The sequence below is a fragment of the Perca flavescens genome, chromosome 13, assembly GCF_004354835.1.
Source record: "Perca flavescens isolate YP-PL-M2 chromosome 13, PFLA_1.0, whole genome shotgun sequence".
NCBI lineage: Eukaryota > Metazoa > Chordata > Actinopteri > Perciformes > Percidae > Perca > Perca flavescens.
In genome coordinates, this window is record NC_041343.1 from 25,644,041 (window position 1) to 25,661,971 (window position 17,931).

Genomic DNA, 17,931 nt, shown 5'->3' on the forward strand with positions numbered 1-17,931 from the left:
ATTTATTTATCAGAAATACTGCCCATCCCTGGCGTTCGTCCCAATTACAATGCTCCTTGCTAAATACTCAGAGTTGGCAGATCAGATGAAAAGATCAACAATGTAGAAGTTACGCTGGTACTGTAGCGTACAATGGGTTGCACGTTGGGCACATGGAAGAGAACCCCATGGGTGCCACTCATGGATGTATTAAGAGCCACTGCCATGACTGCCACCCATGGTGCCACCAGGAACTAGTAGGCCTAATGTTGGCTCCAATGACTCCCGGAAACGGTGCATCAAATAGACTTCAATCACCATCACTCACACATTTTAGACTCTTGGAAAGCATAATGCATCCTAGTAGGTAGTTTAATTTACCTCAATTAATAGCCTATCAATATCAATATAATATGGTTTATGACGGCCTGCTTCAGCAATTGGTATTTCCATGTCATGCATGCATTGTCATCTTGATATTGTTTCCAAGGAAAGAATGAGCTTTGGCAAATCAACAGTCAATATATTTCCGACGGTACTTTAATGCAGCAAAAGCCCTCTAAATTTGTAAACACGCCGAACGCTCATCGACTAGCTACGCAAATAACGTACGCGTGAACATCATGGAACACCAATTCCGTGCGCACATTCTACGGAAATAACGAAAAGGCGGCGCTACGCATAGGCGCTACGACACTTCTACTACGCAGTGAGGGTACGCGTAGGAGATGTCAGCTGGGAGGACCCACAAACAATACTGACGTTATTCCAGGCTGTACGCAAGATACATTTCTCATCAGAGCTGCAGTGAACTATAATAGAGCAAAGCATGGGAAGGAGTATAAGTCGTGCTTCTTACGCTGAAAGTCTGGCTATCTCCTCTAGCTTCGGGAAAGCAAGCAAGCTAGCAAGCACTAACGTTACAGGCTAGCTTCGCAGAGAAGCAGCTGCCTATTGTGGCCCGCAACGACCCTCCCAGCAGCTAGCATCCGTCGCATTCACAGAGAGAAAAAATGGTGAGAACTGCTAATGTGTTGTTTAATTACATATAGCCAGCTATTTCGGGAGTGTTACAGTTTGATCTTTAATATGTCACACATTGAAACAATTGTCAAGGGGCCAGGTAGCTTAGCTTATTGTGCTAACATTACAAGGTTGACCGCTCCTGACACCTGGCTGCGGTCTCTTAGCTAGCTATATGGTGAGAGCTAAACACAGCACTTAATTTAAAACCTTTTAAATTTATAGTTATCTGGTCTAATCTGGTCAAATGCCTTCACTTTGTAGAGCGTGCAATGCATCATATTTGGAGTTGTTAGAATCCCTGCATTTCGATTAAATTGACGTTATTTACCGTTTTGTTCCAACAAAATGTCAAACTTTGGAATTGTTACTGAACGCTGCAGCCAGTCTTGGTGTTTAGGAGGAAGATGAAGTAACAGTTACATGTAGCTAGAACATGGAAAACCAGCCTTGCTTGTTGTAGCTTACTGCACGTACAATGTTGACTTTAAGAATGTGGCTAGGTTACGTGCAGTCAAGCAGGTAAATACAGTATCTATTGAGTGAAAAATGATGAGACGTCTTAATTGACTCTTAAACTCGAGAAGTTGCTAAACTCGCATACATTCGGGCATTATTTGTAGTAGTTTTGTTACTTCTATGCCATAGTAAAACACATGTCAAACTGTGGACAGAGAGTTTAACAAACTTAAAAGTACTTTGGTTTGTAAAACAGTTGAAGTGAGATTTACAATCCTCTTTCCTTTTTATATAACATATAGCACCTACACCAAATATCTGTATTTGGTGTAGGCTACAATGGATTATAACGAGTGTAAGATATTTTGCATAATAAAGTCTGCTATACAGTAGTATTAGACTAAATATGCATTCTATCATGTTGGATTTACCGGCCTAACACCACGTTCTGTTGGAGACTAGTTTTGTTTTTAGGTGTAAATGATTGTGCTGTTCTATATAAAACGTGTTTGAGGTAATTGTAATTGATTAACTGTGATATGAATTATTAATCAAATCTGTCCAATTTGACTATACTGTACAAGGAACTTCTGTGCATCATCAACAACACCACTTGTTTGATTTTTTTTCCCCTTATCCTTAGAGTATCAGATGCTACATTACTAAGTACAACCCAGCAACCTTAATCAGGCACAATGCATAATAAACTATTTGCATGTAAATCATAACCATGTGAAATCTGGAAACAGTCATAATTTTTGCCTAGCCTAATTTTAACCCTAAATCTAAAACAAATTTCCTATGCCTTGGACTCTAGCCACATTTTAACATCCTTTTTTATGCAAGAAATCTACTATGTAAGGCTCAAATATGGTCCATTATACGAAAATGGATGGCTAATTGCAAATTTTGTCCAACTGTGTGTCGGAATTCAGCTGCCGGTGCTGCCTGTGTTGCTGCCTCGCCGCCCGATCTGCCTTCCTTCACACACCCCGGCCTGCTCTGAGGTACTTGGAGCTCCGTCACGACTGGCAGCCCACAGCACTCCATACCCGCGCAAAGTCACCGTTTTTTGTATAATGGACTACTAAACACTGGTGCTCTGACAGAGCTCCAGGGCCTGCAGCTCCCCTCTTCCTGCTAGCTAAATGCCCGGTGTGTGTGAGTGAGAGCACGGTCAGCGAGCTTGTTACGCCAGCAATCTGTTACCACAGGTTCCAGTTAATCTTTTAATGTGTGTAATTATAATGTGTTGAGTTATTTAAACAAACGATTGGGGAAATAAACGCCGCTTGTCCGCGAGTCTCATTGATAGAGCTACATCCAGCCGCAGGCTCTATCAATGAGAGCTAGCTCCTCCTAGAATTCCTCTGAAATTCACAAATATTCATTAACTTGAAATCGGACACCGTTGTTAGCTTTATAAGACATTTAGGGAGATGTTGTATACGTGGCGTGATGAAATTCAAACTGTAAATATACAGAAATTACGCCAAAAATGAAGCTAACTATCTGTGATTTGTAGCTAGCTACACATAGCTAGGATTGAAGGGACAGTCATAGCTAACGAAACCCCCACTGTTCACAAAAATTCATTAATTTGAAATCGGACATCGTTGTTAGCTTTATAAGACATTTAGGGAGATGTTGTATAAGTGGCGTGATGAAATTCAAACTGTAAATATACAGAAATTATGCCAAAAATGAAGCTAACTATCTGTGATTTGCAGCTAGCCACACATAGCTAGGATTGAAGGGACAGTCGTAGATAACGAAACACCTAATCTTCACAAAAATTCATTAACTTGAAATCGGACACTGTTGTTAGCTTTATAAGACCTTTAGAGATATGTTGTATAAGTGGCGTGACAAAATTCAAACTGTAAATATAGCTAGCTACTCTAGTTATGCTGACAGCCAGCCAAGATTAACTGGAACTGTTGTAAGAGATTGCTGGTGTAACAAGCTCGCTGACCGCGCTATCACTGTCCCACATGGGCCATTTAGCTAGAAGGAAGAGGGGAGCTGCAGGCCCTGGAGCTCTGTCAGAGCACCAGCGTTTGGTCCATTAACCCCAAAACGGTGACTTTGCGCGGGTATCGAGTGCTGTGGGCTGCAAGCTGTAACGGAGCTCAATCGAGCTCAGAGCAGGCCGGGGTGTGTAAAGGAAGGCAGGCCGTGCAGCGAGGCAACAACACAGGCAGCACCGGCAGCTGAACTCCGACACACAGTCTTACCAAATTTGCAATAAGCCATCAATTTTCGTAAAACGGCCGATATTTGAGCTTTATATAGTTGATTTCTCGCTTAAAAAAGTCTCAGAAGTGAATTTAATAACGTAATAGCCCGACAAACAATGTATAACTTTGCAATGAGACCTGCTGTCGAGTCTCCCATGTGTTTCTATGTAGTTTGCTCAAACCAATCAGCGCGTAGCTCATTCGGAATATTCATGAGCATACCATATTTGGAAGAAAAGCTCTTGTTCCAAATAGAGCCATATTCACAGGGTAGTTAAGGGCCTAATAAAATAGCATTCGGGCAATTTTCAGCCCAACCAATGTTACATACCCCATTAGGAGACCTTAAGGAACAGTGTAAAATACCCTATATAATCATTCTATCACCCCTTTAAGAGTTTAGGCTCAGTTATTATCCAATGTTCAGGTCAGATTTGTAGGTCTGTGACTTCATTATGTATAATGACACATATACAACTAATTAATCATTTATTATGTGCCTTTGTCAAGGCTTATTATTTAACGCTGCTGTTAGAAACCCCGGTGATATGAGATTAATGCTTAAATATTGGCACATTGTGCATTTGTCCATATGCAGGTGTACCTGTTAAACCCTATAGAGAACCTGAGAAGCTACATCAACAACCGTCCACCGCTGGTCATTTTTATGATCAGCGTCAGTGCAGTGGCCATCGCCTTCCTGACCATTGGTTATTTCTTTAAGATTAAGGAGATCAAGTCTCCAGAGTTGACAGAGGTGAGTCACACCCATGTGGTTCTTTAAAAGAGATTAAACGATATGCTCTGGTCCATTAAGAATCTCTCAGATACCAGTAAAATGTGGTCTCTGCTGATGTTAAATGTCAGTTCATGATCGTTGTGGCCTGCTTAATGCCACAATGATGCATTTCCTAAAATGTTGTGCCATTTTACATTTAAGATATGACCTATTTAGCCTTTTCTAGTCTCACCCAGGTCGGTCTGTGAGGCTAAAATAAGCTCATTTTAGTAAAACAATAAGGGAATCCAGGTTTTCTTGATATACTGTACAAGCTATACAGTACATTTTACCTCATTTCTAGCTGGTTCTATCATACACATGACTGCAAAGAGTGTAATTGGAGAGAACAACAAGTCAAAGTCAAAGTGTGAATACAGTGTGCCTCCAGTTCACAATGCATGGAAATAAACCTTTGCATATGGATCTAAATAGAAAGCATATTCAAATTTAAAAAGGTTGTAGTTAGTAGGGGTGGGAAAAAAAACAATCTATTCACGTAGGTTTCCCTTAAATCAAAATTTTTTTACCAATGATTTACCTAAATATTTTCCGTTTATCTGATGCCGCATATATATGTATATATTGTCTCTAGAAGTGTATTATTCAGCTTTGGTTTTTGTTTAAGAAGGAAAAGAAAATCGCAATAATCAATACTATCAATTCACAATACAATAAACAATAATCGCGATACAACATATCGTCCTGTCCAACAATCAAAACACACTTTCTCTTTCAGGACTGGAACACCTTTCTGCTGCGCTTCAATGAGCTGGACTTTTGTGTCTCAGAGAATGAAACCATAAAGCACGGTCTGAACGAGTCGACCACGCCAGAGAGCATGGTTGTGACCAGTGGCCAAGCTCGTTCCAGCACCCAGGTTCCCCTCCTGCTAGAGGACTCAGGTCCCATCAACATCTCAGTCCCCATCACCCTCACGCTGGACCCCCTGCGCCCGTTTGGAGGGTACTCTCGCAACCTCACCCACCTGTATGCCACAGTGCTGGGGCAGCAAGTTGGCTTGTCTAGTAGGTTCTCTTTCTCATCATAGTTAGCTATCTGCCCTGTGGTCAGTGTTCAGAAGAAAATCAGTTTGTGTTTAACAAAAAATCAGGTAGGGAATTAAAGATTAAAGCTATAGTGCGTAGTTTCTGTCTCCCCCATGAGGAATTCTAAGTAATGACAACAACACTGTCGGCGCGTCCACATGATACAAGCCTTCCGTGATCGCGCACAGCCCCCACTCCTCCTCCACGCAGTTGCTAGTAGCCAAGGAGGACACGGAGGATTAAAAACACATGATGGGCTCGTCAGAAGAGGTAATTATCTTCAGTCGAGTTTCTGCGCGCGGAAGTCACCCGACAACACAATCTTCTGAACATAGCCACACTGAGAAACACAGAGAGAGTTGTGTGGAGCTGATAGTCTTAATTAGCTTTGTATCAACTCATTTGGCAATGGCTTGAATGTAACAGACGTTCATTAATATCAATTTACGCACTAAAGCTTTAACAAATAATTATCAGAAAATCAATCCAAGGGTCAGAGAAAAATAAGTATTATATACATATACATTGTTGTCACTAAAACATTGTTATCACGTGAGGATTATATTATATATTATATGCGGTCTATAGTGTCTGTATGTTACCGACATGGACGGTTTTTATGTGGTGCGGAGGTAATTCACTCCCTTTCACTCACCTATTTGTATGTTGACTTTACTTAGACATGGTGAGTAAACAGACTTCAGACTTAAAGGTTTCAGAAAGCAGAGCAAAGTGAATACCACTGGCTTTGAACTTTTGAATACATCATGTCTGCATGCGTAGGTGTGTGCTAGTTGACCTTTACTTTTGTCTCCTTAGAGCATGTGTGTTTATCTTGCCCTCTCACCTCTAGTGTATGTAAAATCACTGTAAAAGCTTCACAGAGAAAAAATGTAGAAGGATAGAAGAAAAGACCTAAACCTGGTCAGATTTCTGTCTTTTTGGCTGCTCTCAATGTTCTGCATCCACTTTAAGTAGATACACTTAATTCAAGTATCATATTTAAAGGAAATTTAAATATGTAGTCAAATATTTAGTATTAGAACCAAATAAACTGAACTTGGACATGAGGGCTTTATAACACAAACATGGTTGTGGATAGGATAAGTAAAATGGGTGCATTTCAACATGTTATTCCACTACCTTGCAACAGACTGATATTAATTTAGTCCCATCCAGATTGGCTTTATCCGTGGTTTTAATCTCCTTCCTTTGAGGACATTTCAGCCCCAAACACCTGCTCTGTTTTGATGAACTCTGGTATGCACGGATAATCTCACTCCTTTGCAGATCTTGGCATTGTTACTGAATGTAAAATGCATTGTATACATAATTTCAATTCCAAAGAGAATCTTAGGCCCTTGTTTGTCTTTCACTTTATGGTGCTATTCTTGAAAATTCTACTTAAATTCTAAAGCCACCAGGCTGGATGAGCAAAGTCAATAAGGATCTGTGCAAATGTTTAGTTACACTAAGCAAATATTTACTGTCTGAATAGGGCTTATACTGTACAAGTTAAAAAAAGTATACCTAGGTAATGTCAACCTTGCAAAACAATTAATTGTTCAAAAAAAGATTTTCCCTAAATTATAGTGCATATTATTGATAAAATAGTATAAGAGTTGTATTTAAAAAACATTTTGCATGATAAACACATCTTGTTAAATAGACCATATTGTATAATAGATGTTATTTTGACATTTATTTTAATGTATAAATGCTCATCTTGAATTATGCTTCTAACTTTTTTTTAAATATGTTGATGTAAATTCTATTGAAGAATTAGTTTTATATAGTTTTTCAAAATTGACATGAACATTGTACTTCATGTGCTATAAAAGGGTCACATTGGATGTTACTGGGGGTGTTATCACATTCATCTACTTTTCCATTAATTAGCCTTCAAATGTATTTGACACAAAAAGATTATGAGAAAATCATCTAGATCAGGTAGATGACGACAAAAAAGGTTCAATGCATTTTATGTCCTCATCAGTTGTTTGACTTTGCTTGTGAGAATTGGAGACTGTCCATGGTTGTCCCTCTTTGTATATGCACTTATGTTGACACAACCACATCTATCCTTAGTCACACCCAGGAGTCCACTTAGTTTGACTGGTAATCTTCTAATCCCCTTTGCAGTTTAATAAATATTGTATAAGCCTAGAAAATCAGCCTGTCATTCGTTATCAGGGGATTAGGCTTGGTATGACATCAAATACTGCTGCTGTGGATGTTGTATGCATGCTGTTCATTCTGTTCTAGGGTTTAATAACTGAGCTAAGAGGCATCTCTTTTAGGTTGTTTTAACCTGATCGTGGTTGGTCACAGGCAATTATTCCCATGTCAACATAACAATGAAGGGAATGTGGATATGCAAGTCAGAGGCCTATGAATTGTGCTCTTTGCTGGGTTTTATAGAATTATAGGGCCACCTAAAAACAACTCAGCTTTATAGGAAAGTGGAAGAAATGAAGAAAACCAGATTAAGTAAGATTTTTCTCTTATTGCGTTCGATCTGAAATGCTCTTATTGTATTTTCACGCTTTGTGTGTAGGCCGGGAAGCCCATGAAGAAATAAACATCACTTTCACCCTGCCTGTGTCCTGGAACTCAGACGAGTGTGTACTGCACGGCCACTGCGAGCAGGTGGTGTTCAGCACTTGCATGACCATCACGGCGGCAAGCAATATCTTCCCAGTCACAGTGTGAGTTGGACTGCCTCCCTGACTCATAGGAACACACTTTATATCTCTGAGCTAGAACTGGGTTAGACTGACAAAATGAAATACAGTATCCCTAAGTTTTTGACTCAATACCTTCATATAATTTCTGACAATATTTTGGGTATAACTATTAGTGCTTCCATACAATGTCTCTGAGAAAGCCAAATATTTTCAGTTTAGTCTCGGAGCCCAAATATTTTCATTTTAGTTTCGGAGCCCAAATCCAGAACAGCTTTAACTTTTCTGCAGTCACTGCCATAACCAACATGATGTGAACAGTCCCGTGACCCCAAGTCAATAGACATCAATCTTTGTTTTGGTTTGTAGGCAGCCGCCACACTGCGTGCCAGAGACATACACCAATGCCACATCTTGGTACAAGGTGTTCACCACAGTCCGCGACTCCGATACCAAGTACAGTCAGGACTACAACCCTTTCTGGTGTTACAAAGGAGCAATCGGCAAGGTGTACCACGCACTCAACCCAAAGCTTACTGTCATCGTTCCTGATGTAAGTCCCGCCTTCTTTTTTCTGATGTCAAACGTTTTTCAGACTTGACAGTTTTCATTTTACAAAGTTCCTGGTTCAAGGGTCTGATGTTGTTATTCCCATGTCTCAGTTCACTTGCAAAGAAGCAACTGAGTCCACAAAACTATGTATTAGATAGTTGAGAAGAAGAAATTTGAAAGTAGAATTTTGAAATATAAGTCAAGATTTGTCAGGTAGAAGGTAGAGTCCTTCCAAACGTTTCACTCCTTGTAGTCCTCTTCCTAAAGCGTTCTTAATTTCAAATTTGGCCAGAGCCATTATATTTTTTGGGTTGTCTGTCTGCCTGTGTGCTTCTCAGGCCGCCCTGCAGGGAACTTCTTAAAATTTGACACAGATGTCCACTTGGAGTCAAGGCCATAACTCCTTGCGCTAATTATGACAACATTTCACAGAAATGTCTAAAAAGGATAGAATGATAAAGTGATGATGTTTTACATCCCAAAGGTGAATTAAATGTGACATCATAATGTCCTGCAAAAAAACCATCAGAACTCAGGAAGAGAAGCGGGGACATTTGGTAAAATACTGAATTGGTGACACTAATATTGAAACGGTGATGATTGTATAGCTCTTCTGTGCTGACGGGTTGAAGATGTGTCTGAAGCATCCATGTTTCGCCAAAAACACACTTAATACCTTTTTATTAAATAGCTTCACTACATACAGTATATTATAGGAGTCTGGACAGACATGGATGTAAACTGCAACTTGAGTGGTTGATGGAGGCATCCAACCGCGAGGCAGTAATTGTAGTTTATTCATTTTTCTTGGTTAGAACATTTGTAGAACAATATTTACTTCAACGTAATTACTACTAGGAAAACTAACGATAGAATGATTGTGTATTTTTGACTATTATGATGGCGGGGTGTAGAATCGCTCACCCACTCCCTTTTATAAGTGAAGGTAAATGTGACCAAACATATTCTGAAAGCCATTTGGTCGTAGTTCTATAGTGATGGCGGTAGATTGTTCCAGGATTACAATGATCCCATTGACAGGCCACAACTGAGCACTGAATGGTCCAGTGAGCCCGAAAACAATTTGAAAATACATGCTGTGCCTGTGCAGATCTCAGCCCACTTGAACACACAGAGGATTATGGAGTGGTGCTTGAGAAAGCCTTTATCCACCATCAACAAAATAACCGAGAAATGGATTGACAAGTGAAGTCCCTGTTTCATTTCTACATTTAGGGAGCCTAAATTAAAATGTTTGGAGATGTTTTAATTCTAGCTATGTTTTATTGCTATATTCTTCAGGCTTACTGTGCAGTTAGAATTAGTCTCATGTATTTGGCATTAACAACTGTTTTTAAAAGTATTTTATAACAGCTGGCTGGCATCAAGTTATCTTTAAAATTTTTAAATGATTACATTGGACCCAATGAAGGGTGGTATAAACTTCACACCTATAGAGGGATACCCTTCCAATATGGATTTGGCAAACAATTTATAGCAGTGGGAATTTAAATGTTGCCTCACAAGTACACTTCCACAATAAGCACTTACTTGAAGAAATACAAAGGCATTGGGTTTAAGGAATATTTGATAATATGGGCAGTTTGTGTAGCGAGCCAGTAAAAATCATGCATATTGCCTTTTGATTATAATAAAACCTGTAGTTACTGTGATATTTAATACTGTCTGTCTATTTATTTTTTCTTACTAGGATGACCGTTCCCTCATCAACCTGCACCTGATGCACACAAGCTACTTCCTGTTTGTCATGGTCATCACTATGTTCTGCTATGCAGTCATCAAGGGGCGGCCTGGCAAAGTACGGCAAACCAACCCTGACTTCTGCCCTGAGAAGGTACAACAGACACCAGCAGTGCTATATGACGAGAACAGGTAGTTTCAGCAAAACATCAATTGACCATGATTGGTTAAAGACATGATCCAATCACACTGCTGTTTCTCTGCTAATTGTCCAAAATACATTGACATCTATATGTAATTGTTTTTGTTTTTGGCACATTAATTCTATAAAACCTGGCATCCCATTATTTGGTGGGCCTCAACTGTAGCTGATACATGCTTAGTTATGTCTTGCTCCCAGGCGTAATGGGAGATTGTCCTCTTTGGTGTTATTGCTGGTTGTGGCACAATATACCAACTCACACCAGTCCACGGATTAACAATTTTAAGATAGGTCAGGAAGCTGTGACTCATTGTCTGACCAAACAGAGTTTTGAGAGCTTATAGCAAATTATATAATTTTCAGTACGGGTGGGTGGGGGTTGGGCCAAGCTAAAGCTCTGCAGTGCATCATTTAAAAGGTATTTTCAAAAGTCAAGCCCATCCATCTCTATGAACCTATCCACACCGAATCTGAAACTTTCATATTTCACAGTGCAAGTTTTTATTTTTTTCCCCCGCAGGCAGCTGATTTCTGCAAATTTCGGAGGCTGATTTAAAAACAAGCCAACCAATAAAATATGTTGTACGTTACGCTATGGACATTATACGTGTCAAAAATGACATCTACAGTAGGCCTTCTGAAAGCTATACTATAAATCCTGACCATATAGCATAAAGCAATAGCTTTATAGCTCAATTATTTCTGTTGTGTATACATGTTTAGTGCCTGGGGTAAGCACAGGAGGTATTATATATTTAAGCTTTGTATTAAAAGCCCATGTATCATAAATAATTAGAGCTGTAACAACTAAAAATTTTGCTGTACAATTAATTGTCTCAGAAATAATTGTGATTAACAATATAATTGTCTCATCAAATTGAAAAATATTTATTTATTACTTTTTTAAACAAATTAAAGTTTCAAATGAATTCCAGGATACATCTTTTCGTTCTATATCACAGTTATGTGACCCAGATAATGTAATAACACAAATACACAGCCTATGAAGGAAACTACGCCTCTTTATCATAAAACATTTTTTCTAACCGTATCCCCCCTCATTAATTTTTGTTGTTATGAACTTGTTTAGGGTCAAGTGCCAACAACTAACCACTGAAATAAAAGTCAAATGATATAGTTCGATCAATAATCACTTGTATAATTACAATTTAGCATATCTTAACAAAATCAACAATTACCAGTCATACGCCTTAACTAATGTTGGCAATTAATTGCGGTTTACCAAAGCAGCCGCAATTATTTAAAAAGAATTGACAATTAGACAATTATGTAATAATTGTTACAGGCCTACATATAATAAAGACATACATCTCTGTTCAGTCCAGTCATGAAGAAGCTCAGCATCGACACTCGTTAAAATAACCTGCTTCTTTGGCGCTACCCATAAGAAATGTGACCACAATGTAACATTTCTACACAGTATTGCACACTCGGAACAACAAGCCTGTCTCCAGTCAATGATTGTGCGATGGTGCAAACCTTTAATTTCAGGTGAAATGCACAGAACACAAACATTCGTGTCAATCTTGGTGTGAAAGATTTGAACGTGAAAAATCGTCAACGAATAATCTGTATTTACGTTTCAGCCCTGGTGTGTAAAGGCCTTAAGAGCTCACTTTGGTTGTCTGTGCTGGTTACATTTGTCCTTGCAATATTTGAAACCGATCCGCTGACCAAATAGCGTAGAACTAACCAGCCTGTGGAAACGCAGATTTAGATTATAAATTTGGGGAATTCTGATGTCTGCTACACTGAGTTGAATTGGGGGTACTTTAAATAGGCCATTCTAGTCTGAATTAAGATGTCCTTCACTTTGATAGTGACATTTTAGATGCTTTACTCTTCAGTTGATTGCAAAATTTTATTTTAGTGATTTCCTTACAGCAGTGGCTTATTCACTGCTTACTGAAAAGATTTGATGTTCTTGAAATTCTTAAAGCCACTACTATTTTGGCCCCAGCCGGTGGTAGTCTCAAAAATGACACGTTTGCAGACAGCAATGCATGCCGCTATATACACCGTTACTTCTGATCAAACTTTAAGAATCTTTTGTGTCAATCCGTATCCATCTAATCCAGATTTTGTGGTGATATGTGTGTGTTGTTTCTATAAATGATTGTCAGATTGTTTTACTGCGTACAGTAATCCCTGTCATGAGTTTGTAAACTGCACTAAAACCCATTTCCTCTGTTGCAGATGGCGTTGTCAGAGGGTTAAAAAGACATCGGAGAGCTATTTTAGAACGTACCTGTAACATGGACAAACTCAAAGAAACAGAAGAAATATAAATAAACATACCAGTTGCCTAGTGAACCCTGGAAATACAGTAAGGGACACAAAAGCTCTGTTAATGCATTACTCTTGCAATGTTGGGTTTTTCCAACCAAAGATATACAAGTGCCTGTATCTGTCGTGTAAATATTTGTAGGAACTCTGATATTCAGTTTAAAACCTTTTTTTCTTTTTTGTTGATTAATATTATTATTTTTGCCTGAGTCCCCTTGTGCCATGTCAGAACATGCAGTACATAAACAAAGCAGAACGCCAAACCCGAGAACTACACAGACCAGAAGGCCAGACCCAAGAACTACACGGCCATTTTTCTAGCAGTCATTTGGTCTCATTTACCAAGCAAGGTAGAAAAACCACAGAGAAGTGGGTTACATGAAACCTATCGCAGATTTCAGTTATGAGATTTTGCTGTAAATGTTTGGATATCCTGAAACCTGTAAACAAAGTATTTTTTATCTCCCATAATGAGAAAGCATGATTATTAGTCACTTGAAATGTGTTTAAGTGAACTAAATATGCTTGAATACTCAGGTTGAGATAATTGCTTGAGGATGAGATGATTGTTATACACTGATAATTCTTCAGTATGCACTTGTCATTGCAGCTTAAACAGGGAAGAGAATTAACTGAGCACTGTTCTCTGTACCAGACCCAATAGTGTAATCAAAACTCTAATCAGAATTTGGACATTGCATGAAGTCTGTTTTTAAAAGTAGCACTTACTTTATTTAATTGAACTCTCAATTATAACAATAGGTCTTTACCAGATTAGCAATTATGTTTCCCTGTGTGTCTGCAATGTCAATACATGTGGAGTCAAATATTTAGATGATTGCACTGTGCACATTAATATATAAACAGAAAACAATGTCAACAGTAAAGTTAATGAGTTCCATTGTCTCAGTTTGTATCCTGTTAGGCTTATCAGCAAGTCCCTTTTTAATGTCAGTTAAATAAGCTGCAGAACTTCCTGTGGTCTGTGTTGACATTAGTTTTTGTAAAAGACGAGTAGATGTTGTCACACTTAAAATTTATTTTCTGCCTTTTGTTTTCCTTCCTCTGTGGCTTCATCACTCACTTGCCTCTTGTCTTTTATTTTCTGCCTGTCTCTGACTCTTCTGGACTTAAATGTACAATGCTTCTTTGTTGCTACTGGACGAAGCAAAACATTATCTTGCCTTACCTACGGTGGACTTGCTTGCTTGAAAACACGATGGGGAGATCATCTTCTCTCTTTCCAACATTAACTTGCCAGTCCCTTCTTCCACAGCCATCCTTCTTTTTGTTTCTTCCAGTATGACGAGCCTGTGGTTTGAAATGAAACTTGTGATCTTTGTCCTATTAATGTAAATGTCAAGTGGCCCTTGAGTTATTATATTTTAGGATGCTTTAGAGTTACACTTTTAGAGTGTGCTTTTATTTTAAGCAAATCCTTATCAGTTGCAAGTGTTTGCATAGTTAGTGAAAGTTTAGATTTCTTGCACATTTTGCGTCATTGGCTCCTGGGATTATTTCTTTGTCCGAAGTCACATATAAACAGTCTATTTTGAGCTATATAAGCCTTGTTTCAGTTGGACACCTTCTAAAAGATAAATATAATTTTATTAGCATTTAATTGTATTTGTATAACTATGGGGATATATTTATGATCAAATCACTTCATTTTAAAATTTTCATTATTTTGTAGTACAACAAAAACATGGAAGAACCCACTTGGTGTGCGGGTGTGTGAGTTTGGGAAATGTTTAGATGCATAAAGGCGGCTTTAGACTGTGATTCTTTGAAAGTGTCTATTTAAAGGATACTTTCAGTGTAATGGAATTTCTGAAGTGCACAAGTCTATATTGACATGACTGGGCCCAGAAATAAAACACCTTCACTGACATTGTACATTTTCACGTGACTCACAGTGTTCAGTCTTTAAACTCTTAAATGTAGCTTTCAGGATGAAATTCATGCTCTTCCATCATTCTTATTTTGAGCATGGCTGACTTTGACAATCATTTGCTCTGAATGTATATTATTAGATTTGCAAAAGAGAAAAAAATAGTGCTCTAAATAGAGTTGTTAATGGTTAATTGTTGTTAATGTTAAAATCTTGAGTCCACAACCACCGTTACTGTCTTGACACATGTCAAATTTATTATTATCCAACGATCTTTGCTAAGACAAGATGCAGTGTAAAATCCAAACATGAATAATTAACAGTCTAAGTCCGCCTTTAATGTCTGTTGTGTACAACTTTTTTTCAATAACAATTACTCATACATTTTACTTATCTTTTGTGTTAAAATTTTGTTTCATAATTGATGTACCTGTTGAATGTATTTTTTAAAAGCAGCATAATCTTAATCTGAGATGCAAGAATTCCAAGTGATTTTAAGTTATGATGTAGTTTTATTTTTTTTTTAGTTTAAAAGGCTTTACTTGAATTGTGTTTTTGTTCGAGTGGTATTCATATACGGAAGCCCTGAGAGGCAAGTGAGAAAAACAGAATTCTGATTTAAATTGTTTCCTCTCCTGTGTTTATGACTTAAACAGGTGAAAAAAGTTTTCCCTGGTGAAAACAGAAGTGGTTGTTGTTGTAATACTCATTTTGACCACAAGTGGCTAAAGTGCACCACTACCCCATGTTCTAAATAGGACTAAAAACATGTTTCCTTCAGGTTGTACGTGAGTTTTAATTTCTCCATGCACCCTAAACACAAGGTACATATATTGTGTGTTGGCCTGTTATGTAACAATACTGTCATGTCTTTACTTTGGCTAGAAATGTATTTTAATTGGCGATAGGGTATATAGGGTAGTCGGGCAATTCAGCCTCTCGTGGCCGAAATGAGTTTAAAAAAAAAAGATCAGCTGCCAAAAGTTTTTTCCACCCGTTTGCACAGATGAAATAAAAAAGTAACTTAGAAAAATGATCCTGGCAAAAAGTTTTTGTCACCTATTCTTAAGTCACAGTTTCTCTTCTTGCCTCACAGGGCCTCCGTATATTTGCGTGTGTATGTTGGTGAATGAGTGGAAGGTGTTTCTTCATATTGATTGATGTTAGGACAAGTCTTCGTAATTCTGACGTGCATCATATTTGAGGATGAATCTGTTGCTTGTACTGTCATCACCATCCCCTGTGCTTTCACAGTGGAACTCATGCTTGTTATGGAAAGATCTGGCAGCTCTTATTGGATGGTTGGAAATTTTGAGTGCTGGGACAGGAAGCGGGGGTTTGGCCAGGTGTATGTGGTTGAAGATGTGAATGAAGAATGCCATATTATTGACAAACCATCACAATGAATGTTGGTGACCTGCATTTACCTGCTTCTTATCCCTCCTTGTGTGATTTACTATTTTCATCTTTGGTTAGAATTGCATCTCTATATTTGCAAAATGCCTTAACATTGTATAGTTTCATTTAAGTTTTTTTGTTTCACATATTGTAAAACACCAGCTTTACGGAAATAAATCCAAACACAATGCTTCTTTTATCTCTTCTGAGCTACAAGAAGCTCACATTAACATGCTTGTGAAGTGTACATTTAGAGAAATTGATTTAAAAAAAAGGATCTGATGCTTGCTGTTGTAGTTTATAAAACTACTCCTATGTCACTGAGGACTGGAGTAAAAACAGAGGAGCCATGTTCTCCTTAGTTGCATCATCTCACTGTGTTCTCGGCTTGACATTAAGCAAAACACACAATATAAGACTGCCATTTCACCTTGTTATCCTTTCTGTCATGTTAGCAGCGCTTACAGGCAAGTATTAAGCCAACTCTGTGCCTTCTGCACTATCAAGCTGCATCCTCCTCCCTGTACATACAGTAGATAGGACCATAGGTTTAATGTGGCTAGAACATCATTCAAACCCTTTTCCTTTCCAGTGGAACTGCTGTAAATGAATTCAAGTTTAAATAAACTGTCTCTAAAGTTCAACATCACTTTGTCCCTGACCCTCCTTCTCTCCACCGCCCATTGCTGTTTCGACAGGGAGATTAATGATCTGCCAGTGTATATTAATCCAACTAATTCGCTGGTACTGAAAGCAAAATGCCATGGAAATATTAAACGCTGGAGGTCCAGGGCTCAAGCTGTCTAGGAGTTGGAAAAATAAGATTGGTGATATGTTGTATTTATTACTGGTCGTCTTCCCCAGACCATTGTTTTCTACCGAAGATGTAAACCTTTACAAATAGCTCATAAAAAAATAGTTCCATTTTCCAGCTGGGCACTGCAATTCTAAGCAAACTTTACTCAGTCCCATATTTCCATCCATCTTCGTCCGCTTATCCGGTATCGGGTCGCGGGGGGAGCAGCTCCAGCAGGGGACCCCAAACTTCCCTTTCCCGAACAACATTAACCAGCTCCGACTGGGGGATCCCGAGGCGTTCCCAGGCCAGGTTGGAGATATAATCCCTCCACCTAGTCCTCGGTCTTCCCCGTGGCCTCCTCCCAGCCGGACGTGCCTGGAACACCTCCCTAGGGAGGCGCCCAGTGGGCATCCTTATCAGATGCCCGAACCACCTCAACTGGCTCCTTTTGACGCGAAGGAGCAGCGGCTCTACTCCGAGCTCCTCACGGATGACTGAGCTTCTCACCCTATCTCTAAGGGAGACGCCAGCCACCCTCCTGAGGAAACCCATTTCAGCCGCTTGTACCCTGGATCTCGTTCTTTCGGTCATGACCCAGCCTTCATGACCATAGGTGAGGGTAGGAACGAAAACTGACCGGTAGATCGAGAGCTTTGCCTTCTGGCTCAGCTCTCTTTTCGTCACAACGAAAAATATTTTCAGTCCTGGATTAATAGGTGTATGTGGTGGTTGGATTCAAAATCAACGACAAATCCCCATCTTCATCATAATGGAGATCATTATGTAGAAACCTAAAGGAAACATTGATTTAGCTATAATATTTAGTCAAATATAAAATACATCAGGCTTTGGCTGCATAAACAAAAATT

At 38.8% G+C, this 17,931-nt stretch overlaps 2 protein-coding genes across 5 annotated transcripts in view; one reads left to right on the forward strand and one right to left on the reverse strand.

Moving 5' to 3' along the window:
- lig3 (ligase III, DNA, ATP-dependent) overlaps positions 1–17,931 on the reverse strand; it is a 199,067-nt gene that overhangs the window by 17,951 nt on the left and 163,185 nt on the right. The window contains exon 3 of one of the 2 annotated variants that reach the window (XM_028594931.1): positions 14,164–14,285. In XM_028594931.1, coding sequence (XP_028450732.1) covers positions 14,164–14,254 — 91 coding nt within the window. In that variant the 5' untranslated portion in view covers positions 14,255–14,285. Of the gene's footprint in view, positions 1–14,163; positions 14,289–17,931 lie in introns of those variants that run through there. The other variant, XM_028594932.1, reaches the window with a different exon arrangement.
- Positions 556–16,912, forward strand: tmem248 (transmembrane protein 248). 3 transcript variants are annotated; one of them, XM_028594937.1, is made up of 7 exons: positions 557–995; positions 4,300–4,458; positions 5,219–5,507; positions 8,086–8,236; positions 8,582–8,765; positions 10,476–10,657; positions 12,885–16,912. In XM_028594937.1, exons 1-7 carry the CDS (start codon positions 993–995, stop codon positions 12,940–12,942), a joined length of 1,026 nt encoding a protein of 341 aa, XP_028450738.1. In that variant the 5' UTR covers positions 557–992; the 3' UTR covers positions 12,943–16,912. The 3 variants fall into 3 exon arrangements, with proteins under 3 accessions (XP_028450740.1, XP_028450738.1, XP_028450739.1); XM_028594938.1 differs by having other exon boundaries at positions 558–995; positions 10,476–10,619; XM_028594939.1 differs by lacking the exon at positions 4,300–4,458 and having other exon boundaries at positions 556–995.

Coding starts and splice junctions, on each gene's coding strand:
- tmem248 (XM_028594937.1), top strand. Junction 8,766..10,475: donor TTACTGTCATCGTTCCTGAT/GTAAGTCCCGCC, acceptor TTTTCTTACTAG/GATGACCGTTCCCTCATCAA. Junction 10,658..12,884: donor GTGCTATATGACGAGAACAG/GTAGTTTCAGCA, acceptor CCTCTGTTGCAG/ATGGCGTTGTCAGAGGGTTA.